Source organism: Amblyomma mixtum, chromosome 7 (assembly GCF_055824585.1).
Source record: "Amblyomma mixtum isolate Tamu chromosome 7, ASM5582458v1, whole genome shotgun sequence".
NCBI lineage: Eukaryota > Metazoa > Arthropoda > Arachnida > Ixodida > Ixodidae > Amblyomma > Amblyomma mixtum.
In genome coordinates, this window is record NC_143018.1 from 5078659 (window position 1) to 5095799 (window position 17141).

General features: G+C 45.7%; 1 protein-coding gene across 2 annotated transcripts in view; it reads right to left on the reverse strand.

Moving 5' to 3' along the window:
- Positions 1-839: 839 nt before the first annotated feature.
- Positions 840-17141, reverse strand: part of LOC149334832 (histone-lysine N-methyltransferase SUV39H2-like) — a 63926-nt gene continuing 47624 nt past the window's right edge. The window contains exons 9-11 of one of the 2 annotated variants that reach the window (XM_089551451.1): positions 13246-13416; positions 5563-5698; positions 840-2512 (exon numbers count right to left, since the gene is read on the reverse strand). In XM_089551451.1, coding sequence (XP_089407577.1) covers positions 2415-2512; positions 5563-5698; positions 13246-13416 — 405 coding nt within the window. In that variant the 3' untranslated portion in view covers positions 840-2414. The remainder of the gene's footprint in view (positions 2513-5562; positions 5699-13245; positions 13417-17141) is intronic. The other variant, XM_089551452.1, reaches the window with a different exon arrangement.

Sequence of the window (17141 nt, forward strand, 5' to 3'; positions counted from 1 at the left end):
GACCCTCGTCCCCCCTTAAACCATAATCAGAAAATGCTGCTTTAAATGCTTCACGATAAAGTTCTAGCTCAGGTGCAACTTTTGTTTTCATATTAACATATATGAAAATGCAAATTGTTATCATCCAACTGTTGCAGCAGTTTGGATATAAATTGCTGCCACCAAAAGAAAAGGTTCTACTGATTGATGGATGCAGAACGTGACGTCAGGTGTGTCAGTGATGGGAGGACGAGCGAGCGGGAGCAGGATCGTGCCGTTTGCATGTTGTCGTTCCCAATTATGTTTTCAGCTGGCTTACGTTTTTTTTTTATTTTTTAATTGGCTTTCGGGTGTCAGCCTAGAATTGAGGCCGGCCTAGATGCGAGTAAATACAGTACTGCTCATCAGCACTCGTCACTGGTAATGTATGCAGCACAAACCTTTATTTAATTACGTGAGCGTACAGAAAATTGTAATGCAGTAGTAGTTTCCTCAACAAACATAAATACAGGAATGATAACAGCCAGAATTCTTCTCGGGCACTCTTTTAAACCCTGGTCTTGAAAAAAAAATTTTATTAATCTAGATATAGTAATGAAATTTTCAGGCCACATGTATTTTTGTGTGCTGATTTTAGATATGTCATTTAATTTTGTGTAAAACAATTCCTTGAGCACTTGTGCAATATTTATGCAAGTCTTTTGGAGAGAGCATATAAGAAAATTTGCTGCAGGAAGTTCGCTGAAATGCATGCCATTTGGCTCTCTTGACACCAAAGAATGCAATAAGGGTAAAATTATCATCCTGGCTATCATAGAACCTGAGTTACAGGGTACTGAAGCTGCCACTTCACAAACAGGAATACACACTTTTCTTCTCATTTCTGAAGCGACAACTTCAAAACTCTATAACTCAAGTTCTATGATAGCCAGGGTGATAATTTACCCTTATTGCATCCTTGATGTCAAGAGAACCCAATGGTATGCATTTCAGCGAGTTTCCTGCAGCAAATTTTCTGCAAAACTTTTCCCAAAATACTTGCATAAAAATTGCACAAGTGCTCAAGGAATTGTTTTACACGAAATTAAATGACATATCCAGAATCAGCGCACAAAACTACATGTGGCCTGGAAATTTCATAACTGTGACTTCATTAATAAATTTTTTTTTTTCAAAGACCAGGGTCCCCCCTTAATAGTGAAAATGGATATGCACATTGTACTAGAATTTGTTTGCACAGAGTCTTCCGTACAAAGGGAGGGCTGCATACCTTACAATGATGCGCAACAGCCCCATTACCAACACTGTGAAGACAAATTCGGAAACTTTGGGGCAATCCAACAAGTAGCATCAAAAGTTGTATGTACAGAGGGCCTAGCAGGGCACAGAGGCTGCTCAAGTAGTAATGTGAAGTTGGCACGAGTGTGTAAACATGAACAGCAGGGTGAAACAACCTGCAGATGATCCAAGGCAGTGTTGCGCTGGGGCACGTCCCGGCCAGAAAGCAGAAAAAAAAAAAAATTACAGCTTTCTTTTTACCATCTTGCACAAAGATGCACACTCACAGCTACTATACTTGATGACTGATGCAATGGACGTGATGAGGTATATGAACAGGCCTCCACAGTTGCACACTTGGGCTGAGCCACTGAGATAACCCCTGTTTAAAGACCCTTGCACTGCACAGGCTTCATCTGCTGCAAAAGAGGGACTCGGCTGGTCAGCTAACTTATAGTTTTCATGCAGGCCGCCACTGCCGCAAGTTAGCTTAGCTTCAAGTGACCTAACAATTTCCATAAGAAAGCCAAACAAAAATCACCAGTTGCTATAGCCTTCCTACAGGTCAAATAAAAAAGACATAATGCCAATCAGTTGAAATATAAAGCAAAATAACTACTATAAGGCAGAGTCCACACCACCTTTGCAAAAATCTAATAACATCTAACAAAATGTCTCAACAAGTCTTGCTCCGAATGCTGCTGGCTCATTTCTCAAGCAGGCAGTCTTGTTTTGTGGGTATGAGGTCTGAGCACACACAAACACGGAGAAACACTACATGGATGGATTGAGACAAATCGGTTCGGAGCAGCTCCTAACTGACCAACAGGCTGCAGGTGTAACAATCAAATGAGGCCCTAAGAAAAGAGAGTTGCAAACTCTCTGCATCCTGGCAACAACCCAGTGCCACTGTTTTCTACGCCAGAAAGCACTTATCACCTCTTGCCTCAGTGCAGCATTCACAGCAACAAAGCCAGCACAGTCAAACCTGTCATGTAACATTCGCAAAAACTAACACAGCCCATAGCAGGGCTCAGTTTACTGGCTGGATCCACTGAACTGATGATGAAACAGACAGCAGCCACCACCACCGGTGGCACAAGTAGCGACGAAGCGTCCGTCGCCTTTTACAAGCCTAGGATTCCATGTCCTTATCATCAATTGAGAAACTTGCGGCAGTTTTCAGACCCACATTTGCACTCGATGCGGACGTGGCTGAAAAGGTGGCTTTTCTCACGGTCGTGCGCTTCAGTGGCTGAAAGGAAAAGTAAACGGGTGAAAGTATGGCAGGTAGCTCAGATAGCTTTACACTGCATGAAAGAGCCTTGCCAAGCTACATGCAGTGGCGAGAAGTGTTTTGTAGCAGCATTATCATGTCTTATAGCAACAGATCAATGCTGAAAATCAAGGTAGAAACGCTAACACGGGCTGAACATGTGCTGAGCGGTCTCCTAGAGTCTCCAGAGTGGTTGTACTTATGTGCCATGAACAACGTTGGTTCTCGTAGAATGCTTTAAGAAATTAATGCTAACGCATATATGCCGTAGGTATCTCACTATGAATTTTTTTTCTCTCTTGCGTATGTAAGTATGATTTCACGCGTCAATCCTGTGCCTCGCACACTGAGAGCAGAACAACAAGACCACTAGATGTAATGCGAATAACAGCTACCACTGTGAAAAGGAGAAAGATTTGAGCACACTTGGATGATCTGCATGGGCACCACCATGGATGCTGTGGTGTGGGCACTCAGCCAGCAACAGAAATGGTGGATTGCAGCTGGACTTGCGTGTAATCAGGCACTCTCATGATGTGGCAACTTTCCTCTTTTCTTTGGGAAACATGAGGGTAGCAAACACCTTCAGTCAACATTATGCCAGTGTCCTTCCATGTGGCAAAATGAGCAACTGCCGTAGAACAACACAATGGCTGACTGCAAGCAGCATGCAGGATTGTTTCACACACTTCTTTTTGGGAGCTTAAAGTGATTGCTGGCACAATGGCTGACTGCAAGCAGCATGCAGGACCCCCACCCATGACCAGGAGTCAGCCCACCTCTGAAATTTTGAACAATGAGGGCTGCGCCAAAAAAAGTTTTTCGTCACCACCACCTTATCTTTTATTGCTTCCTTCCACTACTCTAATGCATATATGCTATCACAGGACCCGATAGTTCACACACTGTCGTTAAACCCAAACTCTGACAAGCAGGACAGATTTACAAGATATTCTCGTGTTCATCTCAGAGGTAGTCCACTGCACAAAGAGCAGTGAACATCCCTATGTCCCCTCACTGAGAGCAAGGGGGAATTTTAAGGCGAAAGCCTTTAATGTCTCATCGTTGTAAGCAGCAGTTGTCGACAGAAAATGTCACGCTTTTCAATTGGTGGAAACGGTCGTGACGTCACAGTGCACGAAATTCAAACGGGGCCAATTGTACTTTGCCAAGTAACCATGCAACCAATTGAAGGGATCGTATAGTGATGCTCCAAGTGGGACTGAGCTTAGTTAACCGCTTAATTACCCAATTAGCCTAATTAGCTTTACTAGTCAGGCCATATAAATAAATAAAACCGATTAAGAAATTGGTCGAGCTCGGGAATCGAACCCCGGTCTTCGGCGTGAGAGACGAGCATGCTATCCACTACGCCATGCCAGCTCGATGGTTTGGAATGAACAAAGGCGCGTCTAGTGAATACGGTGTCTTCACTCACTTTCATCCTCCTCCATTCCCTTCCCGCGAGGTTTAGGTGTCCACCGACAAATGAGAGACAGATACCTTTCCTTTCCTCAAAAACCAATTTACAGACGAGCGAGGCGTAGAACCGAATGGGCGATGTCGTTCTATGGACTCCTTGGCAGCGTTGCAAGACGCTGTCGCGTTCCACTCTTAGGGACATCAGTGACCACACTTTAGGTCAAAAAAGTGCCCCCTGAATTTTGTGAGACAGTTACTGCGTAATTTCCTTTCCTCAAATACAATTTTCATTTTCTTCATTACGGCTCCTCTTTATCTATCTTCTTTCACTCCCACTTCCTCCCTTCCTCTACGGTGCGGGTCAGGTGTACACCGAGATGACAGAGAGCTACTGCGCCATTTCCTTTCCTCAAAAAGCGTTGCGTTCAAAGGGCAAGGCATCGCGCTGAACGGGTGGTGTTCCATGGACTCCCTGGCAGCGCTACAACGCGCTGTCGCGTTCCACTCCTAAAGGCGAAGCTTAAGCGTCATTAATTAGCAGTTAATTAGTATTCAGGCATTAATCAGTAATTAACCATTAATTACTGATTTGTCATCACTTAGTAATTAGTACTCAATTATATGTGACGCCACCGGTGCCACAGAAACAGCGAAGGTGGTGCGGAAAACGCTTCCACCTCTACCCACTTTAGACAGTCAAAGTGCCTCCTGAATTTTTTTCTTTAGTGGTGGTGTTGATCAAAGAAAGAAATCAGTAGCACAATTTTTAGGAGAAAAAAAATTAACGTGCTGCTGGTGGGATCAAAACCCACACAACCTCCACTGGTCTCGTGCGGTGCTGTTTGGTTGGCAAGGCAAGTACGCAACCTCTCGGGTTCGGATCCCACCAGCAGCATGCGGCTGGCTTTTTCTGCTAAGTTGCCTTTCATCTGAAAAATAATTACGCTACTAATTTCCCACTTTGACCAACACCACCATTAAATCTCACTGAGGGAGAACTGAAATTTGACACAAAGGGATGGTAGACACGGATGAGCACTTTGTCCACATCGAATTTGAGTGAGCTCTATATAACATCTGAGCACCGGTTTGGTTTGGTTTGGTTTGGTTTATTGGGGTTTAACGTCCCGAAGTAACTCAGGCTATGAGGGACGCCGTAGTGAAGGGCTCCGGAAATTTCGACCACCTGGGGTTCTTTAACGTGCACTGACATCGCACAGCACACGGGCCTCTAGAATTTCGCCTTCATTGAAATTCAGTCGCCGCGGCCGGGATCGAACCCGTGTCTTTCGGGTCAGCAGCCGAGCACCGTAACCACTGAGCCACCGCGGCGGGTCCATCTGAGCACCAACTAGCCCGATCTACCACCCCTGTGGACCATCATTCCATGGTTCCATTGACTGTTGGCTTCTTTTACGTCTATATCATAACGAGCCTCTCATTTCCCTACCCTTGTGTGTTCAGCGGCCAGAAACCTGAGTAACATGCCCAAAGCACTGGGGTACTACTTGGGTTGCACTCACACCAAGAGTGAAAGTACCAGCAAGGGTGGCATAACTGAAAAGTATCGCTGCTCAGTTAGTGGCAAACAAGTCCGAGGTACTGACCTGCACTGGACATCTTGTAGTCGACGGTCAGCTCTTCATGGGCACAGATGTCCCGTTTTGTGAAGAATGCCAGGCGCGGCATCCGGACGTCCAGGTTGTTAATCCACACCATGCAGACAGCCATGTTTGGCTCACACTGCAACCCGTAAAAAAGGTGAGAAGGAGATTCAAAAATAGCTCCCTCTTATCTCTTTGGTCTATTCACAACTGAGCGCACTTGTACGGACTGCGTCATCACACTGGGTATTATTTATTTATTCAATACTGCCAGCCTTAGTAGGCCCAGGCAGGAGGGGCAATACGAGACACAAGGCAAAGTAACACTTAGCACACAAACTAAAAGATAAACAAACCAAAGACAACCAATGCATGATTCGAACAAAAAAAACAGTCAAATTGAACACAATGACTCGGCAGAACTGGAAGTACAGCATACAAAAGTCGTTATAAAAAACTGGCAATGCTCTCAGTGCTTAAGAGTGCAGTCAAAGGAAGCTTGTTCCACTCAGTTATTGTTCGCAGAAAATAAGAATATTTATACAAGCTGGTTCTGGCACTATAAGGCGTTAAGGACTGGGCGTGACGATGTCTCGTTAATCGTGTCACTAGTGGTTTTATCTAAGGGTCCAGGCTCATTGATAACTTATTTTTCAGCAAAAAGGATATACAACAAAATGTGTATTTTGTCCAAGTGTTGCCATAAGCAAACTTCACCAGGCAAGAACAAAAATGTGGAAAAAATAAATTAATGATGAAAACACGACACGATCAAGCAAGCTCTTTTAAAATGGGCCCAAAAGTTACGGTTATGTTATCCACAGCACAGCAATGCTCATCAGCGAAGGCTCTTCAAACTATAGTTGCTGTGGAACATTAAGTAAGCAGATATGTAGGAACTGACATGCCCGTAGGTTTGTTCACCTCCATGCAATGCAATCCATCATCTATCGTGCTTTCCGTCAAGTGAACTTTCATGGTGTTAGCACATTGTCTGCACCTCTGGCTTTGCTTTAAATCTGACATCAATAAATAAAACATGCATTCAATGATATCAATCAGTCAACCAACTAACCAATCAAAGCGTTTTTATTTCACCAAGTCGAAAAGAGGCGGCAGGTAAAAAAGCTATACAAGGTGGTTCCACACGAGATTGAACAAAGCATGGCCGTTTGACCTGTTAAATTAATTTGGAATTTTTATATATCGTTGCCTGATGACTGGAAAGAAGAGATCTCCTCCCCTCTCTCCCCCCCCCCCCCCCCCTCAAGGAAATTTTTTTTTTTTAAAGCACTGGAAATTATTAACAACAAAGAGGTGGAGTTCGCCCTTACATGCCTGCTGTTTTGGCCAACATTGTTATGAATTACATAAAATATATTAATGTTAAGCATCTGAAAATTGAGTAATATAGATGTCTTTATTTGTGCTCAGTTATTTTTGTCTGTCTGGAAGGTATAGATATTTTAAAAAATTTGTCAAAGTCAGCCCAGGAAATGTTGTTCTGTCTACTTTGCAGGTGTTAATGTCAAAAAAGGCTTGTGGCAGAGTGGCAGTCATTATGCGTTACGTTCTATGCAAACTGATCAATCAAACTGCTGAAGTTCATATTTATATGGCTTTTTGATAAAGAGATATGATCACACTAACTTCAAGAAAACAAAGAACAATTTGAAACTTCTGACAACATTAACATTTTTTAACTTTTCCCACATATTTTCCTCCATATCAGCTTTTGAAATCATTAAAAACATGTTGTATAATTTGATTGCTGTAGTAGCTATGGCCCCTCCAATGAGACCTTTGCACAAGGATTGACAATTGATGCAGATCCGACTTCTTGCCTGCCACATCTACAGAATGTATAGAATGCAGACAGGATTACATCTTCAGGTTCTTCGAAAAGGCCTGGAGTAGCGAAAAGATGTTGGCCGCACCAAAGACTTCAATTTCAACGCGATTTGGGCTCCGAAACGGCCATGAGCGCAGGGCTACCGAGCAGGCGCGCATGCGCCCCAGACGCTTTTAAGAGGCGACATGGTGGGAGTTCGTTTTCGCGTCCTCAGACAGGCACACAGAGTAGAGAAAGCCGCCTGAAACTGGTCGTCTGTCTCCAGACATGATCGCAACAAATGGGGATAATGCACGGCTGGCCACCGCCACGGGGAACGGCATGTCAAGGAACCCACTGGAAACGAGGCCTTTAGTGCTCAAAGTTCAGCGCAACATTCTTTTTGGTGGATAACGGCCGCACTGTGACACAGCCCAGCAGGGCGATTGGAGCCAGAAGACACCCGAGCCCTCCATTACGGCAGGCCTTGGGAGCAATCTTCGTCAAGTAGACAAAGGGTGCACTGGCAAAGATGTGCTGGCTGTTTCCAGAGGAGACTTGCGGTCGCCACTACCATCATGGCTACGCCAGACAAGAGTCCACGTTCTAATCCACTTAGGCTGGAAGGGAGCCCAGGCCCAACACTCCCGACCGGTTGTCGAATGCTCACTTCTGGTGCAGGTGAGCGCGAGACGTACTTGTGTTTTTGTTTTGCTCTTATGCCACTGCTCACGTGCGTCTCATGGCGACAAAGTATAGCTCTGGGCAAGTGTTTTCTGCAGCTTACCTTTCCAAGCACAAGAAGCTCACTGCAAAGAAGGGAAATTTTCACAGCTTTGCCAACCCAGACATCAATGTTTTGAAGGAACTTCTAATATCCGAAAGACATGTGAATGTCAATGAGACTGACTGCTTGTGCAACGAGCGCTTTCGCTATTTCTGCAAAGAAATACCTTCACGGAGCACGCAGTTGAGTAATGGTATTTTTATGCCCCCTGAGGAAGAAATCAACTTCAACCAAAGCAGTGTGGCTACCAACGTGTACCCGCTGAAACCGCCAGGCACAGTGAGAAATCGGGGCAGGCCTGATCACATCAAGAGGAAACAAAGTGAGGTGCAGAAGGCAGCGTAATCTGCAAGACACGCCGGGCATACAGCCAATTTAAGGAATGGGAAATTCACCAGAAGAAAGGTGCTCCTTGTACACACAGTAGACCTTTCGAAAGCACTCAGCAAGCCTGTGTAGCATGTGCGACAAACCGACGACATTTCCAACCTCTCACTCTCCTGCCATCAATACTGGCAAAAAAAACTGATTAAGAAGCTTGCCCCTCAAGCATCGATGTATCTAATCAACAAGTCCGGAAAGCTGAAAGAAAATTGTGGTACCAACAATATCGTTTCAACAGGCATAAGGTTGTTGTTGTTGTTAGTAGCTATTTATTATTAAGAAAAATAAAAATAAATATGGAAGGAACAGATGCTGCTAGCCGTGGCATCTCGAAACCTGAGGCACCTGAGCTGCGGCTAGCTGGAATAAAAGAACAGGGAGAACGAAAGAAAGGGGGGAGCAATAGTAGGAAAGGATAGGGGTAGGGCTGCAGTATACACTGCGTACAAATACAGGATATTGAATAGAAATACATTTGGGGTGCTGTGCGACGCAAGGTTGTCGAGAGCACAGGCATAAGGTTAACCTGCGTGCATTTCTGTGGCGCGTGAGTACTACACAAAGGACAAATTGGAATGTTCCAGACAAAGTCCTGACAAAGTCCTCTGCTACCATCGATAGAAAAAAAATATTAGTAACAAAACGTCTCAAGACAAGATCAATTAGAGATATTTTTCGCAAATACTTAGATGACCATCCTGACTCTGGCATTGGCCTATCAGAATTGTACACCTTGCTACCATGATGGGTAAGTGTTTCTCCCGGCATGATGTGTATGTCTGTGTCATCATTTGCGCCAACTACAAACTCTGTCTCGCCACTCTTGAGAACGTTACTGGCCACCGAACCGATGCTGACGACATTCACCCAGCATTCATTCGCGTTCTATCATCAACGCAGTGCCTTTTAGGTGAATGCAATCACTGTTTAAAAGGCAGGTCTCTGTCACTGGAGGAACTTTATATCCCAGACGACGAAGATATACTGTTAGGGACATGGGAGTCAGACGACCTAGCTTTCTGAAAAAGGCTTTGAATGCTGACACTTTTTTTTAATCATCTTCGGGCGTTTGCAGCAAGATGGATTGTGCACAACCACATTAGGAAGACACAAGGTATAGCGATCTACGAGGAAAAGCAATGCACACAGTGTGGCAGCACTGTATGCCACTTTGATTTTGCCTAAAACTGGACTGTCGTGCTTCCTGAAGAGGTTCAGGTTTATGGTTTATGGAGATGTAACGTCCCAAAGCAACTCAGGCTATGAGGGACGCCATAGTGAAGGGCTCTGAAAATTTCGACCACCTGGGGTTCCTTGATTTATTGATTTGATTTATTGGGGTTAACATCCCAAAGCGACTCAGGCTATGAGGGACGCCATAGTGAAGGGCTCTGAAAATTTCGACCACCTGGGGTTCCTTGATTTATTGATTTGATTTATTGGGGTTAACATCCCAAAGCGACTCAGGCTATGAGGGACGCCATAGTGAAGGGCTCTGAAAATTTCGACCACCTGGGGTTCCTTGATTTATTGATTTGATTTATTGGGGTTAACATCCCAAAGCGACTCAGGCTATGAGGGACGCCATAGTGAAGGGCTCCGGAAATTTCGACCACCTGGGGTTCCTTGATTTATTGATTTGATTTATTGGGGTTTAACGTCCCAAAGCAACTCAGGCTATGAGGGACGCGAAAATTTCGACCACCTGGGGTTCCTTGATTTATTGATTTGATTTATTGGGGTTAACATCCCAAAGCGACTCAGGCTATGAGGGACGCCATAGTGAAGGGCTCCGGAAATTTTGACCACCATGGGTTCTGTAACGTGCACTGACATCGCGCACAGTGCACGGGCCTCTAGAATTTCGCCTCCATCCCGTCACAGCTGGGATTGAACCTGCGTCTTTCGAGTCAGCAGCCAAGCGCCATAACCACTGAGCCACCATGAGGGCCGCTGACGTGGTTCGGTCATACCACTGGCAAAAGAAACAAGTATCAATAACAGGACTCAACAGCGCACAATGGACAAGGACACAAGGAAAGAAACGACGAGACACAAGAGTATCAATATTTACGTATGTGATCACAACAAGAAAATCTAGAACAGTTTCACCACTGTTAGTGACAACTTGAGCCATGACTCCGCTCATGCCCATTTGGCTGTAAAGGAAGTGAAAGAATGGGTAGACAACAACCTGCCGGTGTATTACAAAGTAACATACGTGAGTGATGGAGCCACCAGTCATTTCAAAAATAGATGCCAGCTTTTCAAGTTTGGAAAGAACGATTGTCCTAATACCCAATGAATACTCTTAGCAACTGAACATGGGGAGAAAAGCGTGCGACGGAGATGGAGGACTCGTTAAGCACCAAGCTGTGCTCAACAATCTGAGAGCAAACCCTGAGAGTGCAATTCGGACAGCCAGAGACTTTGTAACTGATTCCACCGAGAAACTGAAAGTTGTGCATCTAATGCATCTGGAAGAAAAAGAACTTGTTGCCTTCCGTGAGTTAAAGAAAGAGTGAATGACAGTGCGTGCCTTCCATGGCATTCAATCTTTGCAAGTGTGCCACTATTCAGGTCATCAACAGAAGCATCTTCTGAATTGTATGTGGCACATATAGCCAGGTCTGCATGGAAGAAACTAAGACTGGTTTGGTTTATGGGGGTTTAACGTCCCAAAGCAACTAAGACTATGAAGGATGCCGTAGTGAAGGGCTATGGAAATTTTGACCACCTGGGGTTCTTCAACGTGAACTGACAACGCCCAGCCAGTACACGGGCTTCTAGAATTTCGCCTCCATCGAAATTTGACCGTCGCGACCGGGATCAAACCTGAGTCTTTCGGGTCAGCAGCCAAGCGTCATAACCTAAGCCACAGCGGCGGCACGAAGAAACTAAGAGTACAGGAATTACGGCATTGTGCATTGTCCATTCAGTCGAATAAACAAATACAGCCCAGAAACAAATTGTTTTTAATGAAGCGATTCTCCGTGATATTTTCAATTTATCCATTCCGCTAAAAATTATTATAAATGTGTTGCTTGCTTATTTAACTTTAACTTCTTTATGTGTAATCTAAGCTGCGCGTCAAATCCTGACGACTGTTGTTTGGTAGAGATGAAATGCGAAAAACATCTGTGTGCTGTGCGATGAAGATTAAAAAATTGGTTTTTGAGGAAAGGAAATGGTGCAGCATCTGTCTCCCATACCTCGGTGGACACCTGAACCGCGCCGTAAGGGATGGAAGGAAGGTGGGAGTGAAAGAAGAAAGAGAGAAAGAGATGCCCTAGTGGAGGTCTCTGAATAATTTCAACAACCTGGGGTGATTTTAACCTGCACTGACATCGCACAGCACACGGGCACCTTTTGCATTCCGCCTCCATCGAAACGCGGCTACCGCGGTCAGGTTCGAACCCAGGTACTCTCTCTCGGTAGACGAGCGCCTTAGTACCCAGATTCTGGCTCAACCTGGCTCCACTGACACTTTGAAACTAACATCTTCTTCCCTGACACCATGTTCGGGTTCCGGCCGCACCTCTCAGCCCAAGACATGCACCTTCAGCTGAAAGAGGCAGGGACTGATCATCCTGGTAGGACACAGGCCCGTCGAAACCTCAGCAGTCATGCAGTCGTTGCGCAATCAGGGCTTAGAAGAGCCTTATGCAAAAATACCGGAAGGTATCTATAACTGCTGCACAGCTACCATAGTCCTCCATAAAATCAGCCACACAATTCCAATAAGGAAGGGTGTCAGGCAGGGAGACACGATCTAGGCAATGCTATTCACCGCCTTTTACAGGAGGTGTTCCGAGGACTGGACTCGGAACAGTTGGGGATAAGAGTTAATGGAGAATACCTCAGTAATATGCGATTCGCTGACGACATTGCCTTGCTAAGTTACTCAGGAGATGAACTGCAAAACATAATCAGTGAGTTAAGACAGGCAGAGCAGTACTGTGAAAACCAAAGTAATATTAAACACTCTCGGAAGGAAACAGCAGTTTGCAATTGGTAGCGAGGTGCTGGAAGTGGTGAGAGAATAAGTCTACTTAGGACAGGTAGTGACCACAGATCCTGATCATAAGAGTGAAACAACGGGAAGAATACGAATGGCGTGGAGCGCATTTGGCAGGCTCTCTCAGATCATGAATGGCAGTTTAGCAATACCCCTAAAGTGAAAATATTTAACAGTTATATCTTACTGGTACTCACCTATGGAGCGGAAACATGGAGGCTAATGGAAAGAGTTCAACCTAAGTTAAGGACAGCGCAACGAGCTACGGAAAGAAAACAATAGATGTAATGTTAAGAGACAGGAAGTGGGCAGAGTGGGTCAGGGATCAAACCCGGGTTAGTGACACCCTAGTCGAAAAGAAGAAGATGTGGGCTTGGGCAGGGTAAGTAATGCGAAGGCAAGATAATCGACGGTCTTTAAGGGTGACAGAGTGGATTCCAAGGGAAGGGAAGCGCAGCAAGGGGCAGCAGAAATTTAGATAGGCGGATGAAGTTAAGAAGTTTGCGGGGATAGGGTGGCCGCAGTTGGCACAGGACAGGGTTAATTGGAGAGATGGGAGAGGCCTTTGCCCTGCAGTGGGCGTAGTCAGGTTGATGATGATGACGCCAGGAAGAATGCTGATGACAAAAGCGGCACGCATTCCTCCACGCTGCCTCAAATCCTTACCGAGTGGTTCACAAAATGGCTAATGTTCCCAAATGTTCCGGCATCCACAGTGTACATAGGCCCTTGATCCAAAGATTCTTCTGTGAGGTGGTAGTCAAGGTCAAACAGGTATGTGGTGCCTTGGGCGTCGTACCACTCGCCGCGTTTATTGGCTTCCTCCTCTGTGATCACCTGCACAAATATGTGGAAGAGATGTGGCCAGTTAGAGGGTAGCTTCATGGATGCCCTGCTAGGCTAACAGGATACACTGCACTTTGCACTCACAGAAACATGGCAAATGCCTTTGTTTGAAACTGAGCTTAAAGAACAAACATGCACTCTTTGTCCCATTTCATTATATTCCTGAACATAACCATACTCCGTCTCACAAGCTGTTTGCAGCACTGTCAAAGGTAGAGCTCTCTCATCCAATTAGGGCTGCAGGAGCACAACAAATAGTCCCTCGAATATCTGAGCAGCCTAGGACTATTTTGCAAACTATCAACACAGAAATTTAAAACATAGTTTGGACTGACATTCTTAAACTATAGAGAGCGTTTCAATCAGTCATGAGATTAATAGACAAAGCCCGCACAGACGCAGCTCTGCGGAGGCCTGCGGCTAGGAGGTGGTGTGCAGTCTTTCAGCAACACTACGTCGCCCGTGTTGCCTGTGTACCATCCACCAAAAGTGCACGGTTCCCCCAAGCTGGCAACGCAGTTAGCTTTAAACTTACTTGAAGCGCTTCGCATCGAGTGGGGGGGCAGTTCAAGTTTGAACTCGCTCGTCAAGAGGACTGCAAAATTCACCCAGGTGAGCGAGCAAATGCTCTATCAGTGGACAACGTAGACGGGGAAGGTGGGCAGAGTGCTGTCACTGAAGAAGCATTCTTGTGGAAAAGGCTCGAAGCGAATAAAGAAGCTGAACGATTTCAACCTGAGTGTGTTGTGAAAGGGTGGTGCACAACTTTTTCCAGAGAGGGGAAATACCAGCTATCGCCAAGGTGGTGCAGCGTTCCAAAGAGGACGACACGCTACCAGCTGTGCCCCCAGCGACAATGCAAAGGATGCTGAAGAAGCTTGGCTTCCAGTACAAGAAACACTCTCGGAATGCACTGTTGATCGAAGCGAAGCACATTGTGCAGTGTTCCCACCGGTACCTGCACGAGATAGCAGAGCTGCGACACCAGGGAAGGCCAATTTTTTTCACCAATGAAACGCAGGTCAACGCCGGCCACACGCGTAGTCGGGTGTGCATTGATAGCACCATCCAGTCTCTCTACGAAACACGGCGATCTGGACTGTCGACCAGTCTTCAAAACCCCAGTGGCAAAGGCGGCAGATTGTGACGCATTGCGGCAGCGAATGTGGTTTTGTCGAAGGCACAGCAGAAGTCTTCCGAGCTAAGAAAGGCTCGGGCGACAACCATAAGGAAATGAACGGGGACCACTACAAAAAGTTGTTCAACCAGAAACTGCTCCCACAACTACCACCAGGCGGTGTTATAGTCAGGATAACATAACATATCGTTCCGTGAAGAAGCCGCCGCACTAGCTCGGTGGTTATGGTGCTCAGCTGCCGCGGGTTCAATCCCAGCTATAGTAGTCGCATTTTGATGGAGGCGAAAAGTGGCCTGTGTACTGAGTGATGTCAGTGCACGTTGAAGAATCCAATGTGGTCGAAATTTCCGGAGCCCTTCACTACACTGTATCCCATAGCCTGAGTCGCTTTGGGACATTAAACTCCCATAAACCACTCTGTGAAGCAGGATAAAGTGATACACATGAGTAGTATCAAAAAGGACATACAGGCTTGGCTGTCCAGAAAAGGTGTAGCGTGAAGCAGCAACATGGGGAAGGCGGAGCTCATGAAGCTTGTCAAAAGCGTAAACACAGACGTGGACCGATACCGTGTGGACTGCATAGCTGAAGCTGCTAATCAACGCGTTGTGCGCTGCCTCCCTATACCATTGCCAACTGAACCCTATAGAGCTTGTATGGAGCAACGTCAAGAGTTTCGTGCCAAGTGCAAATAAGACGTTTAAGTTCCAAGACGTGGAGCCTCTGGTTTGGCAAGGCATCATGCAAGTGGCTGCTGACAAATGGAAGAGCCATGTGGAGCATGCTCTCAAACAGGAAGATGTGATGAGAAAAACCTCCACTACGGCACCTCTTTCTCTCTTACACTCCCACCTTCCTCCCTTCCCTTACGGCACGGTTCAGGAGTCCACCGAGATATGTGAGACAGACACTGCGCCATTTCCTTCCCTCAAAAACCAATTTACCTGATGACAAAACTGGACCACATCATCGATGATGTTGTTAACCAAGGTCCTGCTGTTGTAATCAGCCTGGAGGACACAACAACCAGCAGTGCTGGTCTGAGTTGTGATGAGGACGATGAGATGTGAACCCATCTAACAGGCTAACTTTATTCGTTACTTGTGTGCGTACAAGTCAGGATCAATCATTACAGTCACAGAGAGAGTAGCGAAAATGAGAATGCGAACGTCGCCAAGCTATGGCAGACACCGTAGTCGAGGGCTCCGGATTACTTTTGACTGCTTGTGCGTTGACAATCGCACAGCACACGGGCTTGCTTTGCATTTCGCCTCCATCGACATACAGCTGCCCCAGCCTGTATACGACCTAGCTTCCTTGGGCAGTGGCCATGCTGAAGTAAATATTTGTACATACATGTGGCAGAAACATTGAGAAAAAAACCTGATGTGACAGCAAAAGAACTGGTGGTGACAAAAAAAAAAAAAGAAAAGAAATTTGGGCCAGTCCCTCTGAAACGGTGTTTAGTCTGTTCAAAGATAAAAAAAAAAGAAAAGATAAAGAGACCAAACACCAGCTGGTACAGAAATAAAAAAATTCAGGGGGTACTTTGACTGTCTAAAGTGCGTAGAGGCGAAAGCGTTTTACGCACCACTTTGCCTATGTGACACTGGTGACGTCACACATAATTGATGATGAAGTAATGACAAAGTACTAATTAATGACTAATTACTGATTAATCACTCGGCACAAATTGACCACTAATTAATGGCGCTTAAGCTTCGCCTTTAGGAGTGGAACGGGAGTCCACGGAACACCACCACCACCATCTGTTTGGCTGCCTTGCCCTTTGAACGCAACGCTTTTTGAGGAAAGGAAATGGCGCTGTAATTCTCAGTCATCTCAGTGGACACCTTAACCGCACTGTACAGGAAGGGAGGAAGTGGCAGTGAAAGAAGAAAGAGGGGTGGTAATGAAGAAACTGAAAATTGTATTTGAGGAAAGGAAATTGCACAGTAACCCTCTCACATATCTCCATGGACACCCATCAAAACACCAACATCTGTGGACACCACAGCCATGAGGCATTAAAGGCTTTCGCCTTAAAAGCTATTTAATAGTAAACCTTTTCTGACAAACCTAGTAAACCTTTTCGTTTAAGGTGCCCTTACCTTCCACAGTGCCACAACCAGCTTGTGAGATGGAGTATATATAGGACAAGAGAGAAGGTATCAACAGATGCCCTGCTCAACCCTTTCTTTAACGTAATAAATTGCTTGCTTAAAAAGGTTACCATACAGCACAAAGTGAACAAGGGAGAGAAAATGTCAGGGCACTTGCCAACATTTCGACAAGAGGATTTGTTTTTGTCTGGGCAAAGCGTTCATCATTGGCAAGGTTTAAATAAGCTCATCCCTCTGAGGAGGAAGGCCTGGTGAGGGGAAGGAGGGTTGGAAGTGGGAAGGGTGTTAGGATGGGGAGGGTGAATCTTGTCCAGGCATGACGGCTGCTAAGGTTGATTAACCGGTTGAAACTGGGAAACTGTGAAAAGAAAAAGGCCAGCTCAGCAGAAAGGAATCCCAGGGTGTGGAGCGTGGAGAGATGGCGAGCGCAGCCTTGAAAGGCTGTGTGTGTCCAG